At 39.3% G+C, this 6,000-nt stretch overlaps 1 protein-coding gene across 1 annotated transcript in view; it reads right to left on the bottom strand.

Moving 5' to 3' along the window:
- Positions 1–286: 286 nt before the first annotated feature.
- The window catches only part of KRIT1 (KRIT1 ankyrin repeat containing), a 42,249-nt gene continuing 36,535 nt past the window's right edge, over positions 287–6,000 (bottom strand). The window contains exons 15-16 of the mRNA XM_049768950.1: positions 2,349–2,465; positions 287–600 (exon numbers count right to left, since the gene is read on the bottom strand). Coding sequence (XP_049624907.1) covers positions 532–600; positions 2,349–2,465 — 186 coding nt within the window. The 3' untranslated portion in view covers positions 287–531. The remainder of the gene's footprint in view (positions 601–2,348; positions 2,466–6,000) is intronic.

The following is a 6,000-nucleotide window of genomic DNA, read 5'->3' as shown; positions in this document are numbered from 1 at the left end:
CCAGTAATATGATGCAGAGTTCAAGTGTTAGACTTTGAGAAATAACAGCAGATAAGCACATGCTGAGATTCACAGAATACAGAAAAATCTTTTAAATAAGAATTACATGGTTTAAGTGGAAAATGCATTTTCTTTATTCAAGTTCCTTTTGTATATATGTTTAAATAACACATAAAATTATTCCAAAACCAATTTTTAAATTTTATTACATTCTTTTTCTATTTACCAAATTCTATTCCATTTACCAAAATAATGTTTTTAAGAAAGCTTAATAGCTTGTCTAATATTAAAGATTATTGAGCTATACATTTTTGTGTTTCTCGCAAAAATTAGAATAGTTTATGAGAATATTATATAAAACTAATTGGTATATCACACACCAAATATAAGTACAGATTCTGTACAATGTAACAGTATACATGTATAATATATATAAGAAACTAAACCCCTTGTTAAATGTAATAGTTTAAGATATCTTTCATGGAAAAAAATACATTAAAGTGTGGTAGCTTGAGTATCCGCTCTTTCCACTCAGGCATTTCTTTCAGTGGGCATTAACTGTCCATTTAACTTCATTAACAGTTTAACCACAAGGCCAGCCTACAAATGAAACACATGTTCAAAATAAAAATAAAATAAAAATGACACACAAAGTATCAGATACCGTATTTGCCAGCGTATAAGACGACCCCCTAATTTTGCAGTTAAAACAGGTTTAGGCCTATATTCGCTGTATCAGACAGAACGTTCCTGTGCTGCAACTGTATGTACCACAGTGAGCCAATCACAGCAAGCAAAGGTTCAAAGGTTATACTGTAATAGACTTCCTCTCTAACTCTGGCCAATCTGAGCAGGCTTTTTACAGTGTAGATTCGGGTCCAGAACATTGTCTAATTTGCATGCATAAAAAGCCTGCTTGGGTCGGAGAGATAGCACAGTGGTGTTTGCCTTGCAAAACAGCTGACCCAGGACCTAAGGTGGTTGGTTTGAATCCCGGCATCCCATATGGTCCCCGTGCCTGCCAGGAGCTATTTCTGAGCAGATAGCCAGGAATAACCCCTGAGCACCGCTGGGTGTGGCCCATAAACAAAACAAAAAAATGACCACAAGGTCTATTCTATTCAAAAAAAAAAAAAAAAAAAGCCTGCTTAGATTGGCTGAGCTAGAGAGGCGGTCCAAGCAGCTTTGCAGTGATTGGTGCAGGATCGAGTTGGAAAATTCGTTTTGTGGCAATATTCAGACCATTTTTGTTTAGTGGCATATTGAAATACTTTTTGGGATATACTCGGTGTGAAAGACGATCCCAGATTTTTGGTTGACTTCTTTTTTGTTTCAAAAGTCGTCTTATACGCAGGAAAATACGGTAATTCCCTATCATTCTATTCTATAACTAAAAATATAGCAGTATTTATTCAAGCCTTTGAAGGAATCTAAGAAGTCACCTTTGGGATGCAACTAGTGGCTTAGATAGATTATGGGTCAAGATGAGGAATTGAAGGCCAGGGATATATTTCAATAGTAAAGTGCATGACTTTCATGCTTGAGACCTGTGTTTAACTCCTGGCAATGCATAAAGAAAGCAACGAAAGAGAAATTGACTACTTAATATTTTGAGACAAGAAAACCAAAAACTGATTAGGACAAGGAAGTGGTAGAAAATAATTTTATTGTTATAATACAGATATAAATTACGTAAGCAATCTTCTGGCTTTGTTTAGGAAATAGTTGCCCTTTCTCCATGGTATTAAATATTTAAATTCATAAAATATTAGAAATTTTCCTTAAAGTAAAAATATTTTAGGGGCTGGAGAGACAGCATGGAGGTAGGGCGTTTGCCTTGCATGAGAAAGGATGGTGGTTCGAATCCTGGTAACCCATATGATTCCCTGAGCCTGCCAGGAGCGATTTTTTTTTTTTTTTTTTTGTTTTTGGGCCACACCCCGCGATGCTCAGGGGTTACTCCTGGCTTTCTTGCTCAGAAATAGCTCCTGGCAGGCACGGGGGTGGGGTGGGGAACCATATGGAACACCGGGATTTGAACCAACCACCTTTGGTCCTGGATCGGCTGCTTGCAAGGCAAATGCGCTGCGCTATCTCTCCAGGCCCCAGGAGCAATTTCTTAGCGTAGAGCCAGGAGTAACCTCTGAGTGCTGCTGGGTGTGACCCAAAAACTGGAAAAAAAAATTTTTTTTTTAACAAAACAGAAAAAGTTAACTGCTAGGGTTGCAGAGCATGTATCTCGCCAAAAAGAAAAAAAGAAAGGAACATTGTATTTCATTAAGAAAGGAATTACTAGGAAAGGCATATATTAATTAATTATTACAAGTTTAAAGTAAGTGAAAACTTACTTGTTTTGTGTGTACTATAAAGCTCATTTTATTTTCCATACTATGAATCTGAAAACAAGTATCAGCATCTCCCAACTGCCACATGAAACGACCATATTTAAGACTGATGAGAAAAGCCTGTAATATAATTGGAAATCATTATAGTAAAACACATACTGAAAAAACTATTTGTCTTTTTTATTAATAACTTACCTAATTAGGTCGAAACACAATGCTTGATTGTAAGTTTGGGGTCTAATGTCCATGAAAATGATAGTCAATAAACAATGTTGTGTGCTCTAAACAGAAATAGGTCTTTTTTCTTTCTTTTTTTTGGGAAGGTAGGACCATACCTTGAGTACTCATGAGCATCTTCCAGCTGTGGGCTAACAGGACCATGGTACCGAGAGTTCCACCAGTAGAAAATCCTGAGCAAGGTTGGGTGTGGTACAAAAAAAATCCCCAAACAATTCCCTCTTATACAGCACCTTTTAATTTTTTCATGGTACTTTCAGATTTAAATTTTATGCAATGGAGGATGCCACAGTCATAGTACAGTGGGTAGGGTGTTAATATGGGTTCTATCCCAGGCATCCCATATAGTCTCCCAAGCACCACCAGGAATGTCTCCTGAGCATGAAGCCAGGAGCAATCCCTGAGTACCAACAGGTGTAGCCCCACAACAACAAAAAAATTGTAATGGTAACATTAATTTATGAAATTTAATCTGCTGAAAATAAGTATACCTGTTAGGATATATTAAAAACTATTTAAAAATTTAAAATATGTTGAGGCCAGATTTTTTTTTAATAAATGGAACTGCAACTTCATCAGTTTATACAAGAGATACTAAACAACCAAAACTCCAGGAATGCCAATTTGGGGCTAAGAACTCTGGGTCATTTCAAAGTGAGAGCAGGCAGCCACCTCTTCCCCACCAGTCCCTCTGTAGTACTGGAAGCCCCAATAGGCACAGACATGTCCCATAGCCACTGCCATGTCATCTCATCTGCCCAGTTCCATAGATTCTGGAAATCTTGGAGCACAGGGCCCCATAACACATCCAAATTTTTCAATACTGACACCCAGTAGGAAGGAACCAAACTAGATGTTAAAGTAACATAGAAGCTACCTAAGTCAACAAACAAAAGCAATTAACACAAATGTTCAACAAACAGCTTAGTAAATCTTCAGACAATGACTTAACCATTCCATTGTGAGGTAAAACAATTTTCACAAATTTTCTTCTACTGAAGTTTTTTTTTCTTAGAAAATTCCATTATACTTATGTAGTCATATCAAGCAATATAAAGTAAATTCATGCTTGCCAAGAGGGCAGGCTTAGGGGTGAAAGGGAAACTGGGGCAATGGTGGAGGGAATGTTATACTGGTGGTGGGATTGGTGTTGGAACATAACATAGGCTTGGTGTATGCTATTAAGTGTGCAATATTATGATATTAAAAATCCTACAATATTTTATTGCTAAAGTATTGTTAACTACCTAAGCTGAAAATGCTAATCATCGGGGCCGGGCGGTGGCGTTAATGGTAAGGTGCCTGCCTTGCCTGCTCTAGCCTCGGACGGACCGCGGTTCGATCCCCCGGCGTCCCATATGGTCCCCCAAGCCAGGAGCCACTTCTGAGCGCATAGCCAGGAGTAACCCCTGAGCATCACCTGGTGTGGCCCAAAAACAAAAACAAAAAAAACAAAAAAAAAATGCTAATCATCACTAAGCCTTCAAGGAGTTGTAGTGTTTTCTTCTAGTGGGGGTGGGGTCTCATCTCCACTAATTAATAACTGCTTACAGATTAGGGTGGTGCTTGCTGAAGACTGAAGTGACTGGTGATTTCTTATAAGATAGTAATTATGGGGCCGGGAAGGTGGCGCTAGAGGTAAGGTGTCTGCCTTGCAAGCGCTAGCGTAGGATGGACCATGGTTCGATCCCCCAAAGTCCCATATGGTCCCCCCAAGCCAGGGGCAATTTCTGAGCGCATAGCCAGGAGTAACCCCTGAGCGTCAAATGGGTGTGGCCAAAAAAAAAAAAGATAGTAATTATGGGGAGAGATAGCCTAAGAGATAGCATGGAGGTATGGTGTTTGCCTGGCAGGCAGAAGGACGGTGGTTTGAATCCCAGCATCCCATATAGTCCTCCCCTGCCGCCCCCCCCCACCCCGTGACTGCCAGGGGCAATTTCTTAGTGTAGAGCTAGGAGTAACCCCTGAGCACTGCCAGGTGTGACTCAAAAACCAAAATCCAAAAAAAAAAAAAAAAAAAAGATATTAATTATGTATCTATATTTGACGGACCTGTAGTAGTTGCTTATCTGCTGTCAACATCTTCCATATGAATGAATGAAAGAAAAAAGTGTCCAAGCTTCCTGCCTTTTGATGGTGGCAGCAAAGACTGGAAAAATACAAGAGAAAAAGAAAATGGAAAAAAAAAAAGAGTAATGAATTTTTTGTTTGTTTTTGGGCCACATCGGATGGTGCTAAGGGGTTACTCTTGGCTCAGCACTCAGAAATCACTCCTGGCAGTCTTAGGGTGGGGGAGGGGGAACCATATGGGATGCTGGGGATTGAACAAGGGTCAGTTCCTGTTCTGAGGCTCTGCACTCAGAAATCAGAAATTGCCCCTGGCACACACGGGGGACCATACTGGATGCCTGGATTCAAACCATCATCTGTCTTGGCTCAGTTGCATGCAAGCCCTACTGCTGTGCTATCCCTCCAGCCCTCTCATTGTTGTTTTGATTTTGCATTTCCCTGATGAATGATCCAGAACATTTTTTTCATGTGCCTTTTGGCCATTTGTATTTCTTCTCTGAGGAAGTTTCTGTTAATCTATTATCCCCATTTTTTGATGGGGCTGAATTTTTTTTCCTTCTCAAGCTCTACCAGTGCATTATGTATGTTAGATATTAAACCTTTATCATATGGTGCTGAATTCTCCTTTTTTTTTTTTTTTTTTTTTGGTTTTTGGCCCACACCCGGCAATGCTCAGGGGTTACTCCTGGCTGTCTGCTCAGAAATAGCTCCTGGCAGGCACGGGGGACCATATGGGACACCTTTGGTTCTGGATCAGCTGCTTGCAAGGCAAACACCACTGTGCTATCTCTCTGGGCCCGATTTCTTCCATTCTGTAGATACTTTTTAGCCTAGTCATTTTTCCTCTTAGGTTCAGAAGCTGCTTAATGTTGACCCATTTGTTTATCTTTGTTTTAATGTGCTTGGTCAGTGGTGTTTCATCCTTGAAAATTCTAATAGCTTCAATGTCCTGGAGTGTTGTGCCTATAGTTTCCTCTATATAACTTATAAATTAATTCATATTAAGATCTTTAATTCACTTTGATTTGGCTTTTGTCCATGGCATTAGAAAGAGATTTGAGTTCATTATTTTGCATAAGCTAACCAGTTTTCCCAACACTTATAGCAGATTAACTAATCATATACCTGAGGGTCTGTCTCAGGATGATATTCAATTCTATTCCACTGAGTTGAGGGTTTAATTTATTCTAATGCCATGCTGTTTTAATTACTATCACTTTGTAATACAGTTTAAAGCTGGGAAAGTGATGTCTCCCATCTTCTTCCTCTAAAGGATTGCTTTATTTGGGGAGGCTTACTAAATTTCAGGACTTGTTTGATCTACTTCTTTGAAAAATGCCGCATGCCC

Source organism: Suncus etruscus, chromosome 1, assembly GCF_024139225.1.
Source record: "Suncus etruscus isolate mSunEtr1 chromosome 1, mSunEtr1.pri.cur, whole genome shotgun sequence".
In the NCBI taxonomy this organism is placed as follows: domain Eukaryota; kingdom Metazoa; phylum Chordata; class Mammalia; order Eulipotyphla; family Soricidae; genus Suncus; species Suncus etruscus.
This window is presented reverse-complemented; position numbering and strand designations above follow the sequence as displayed.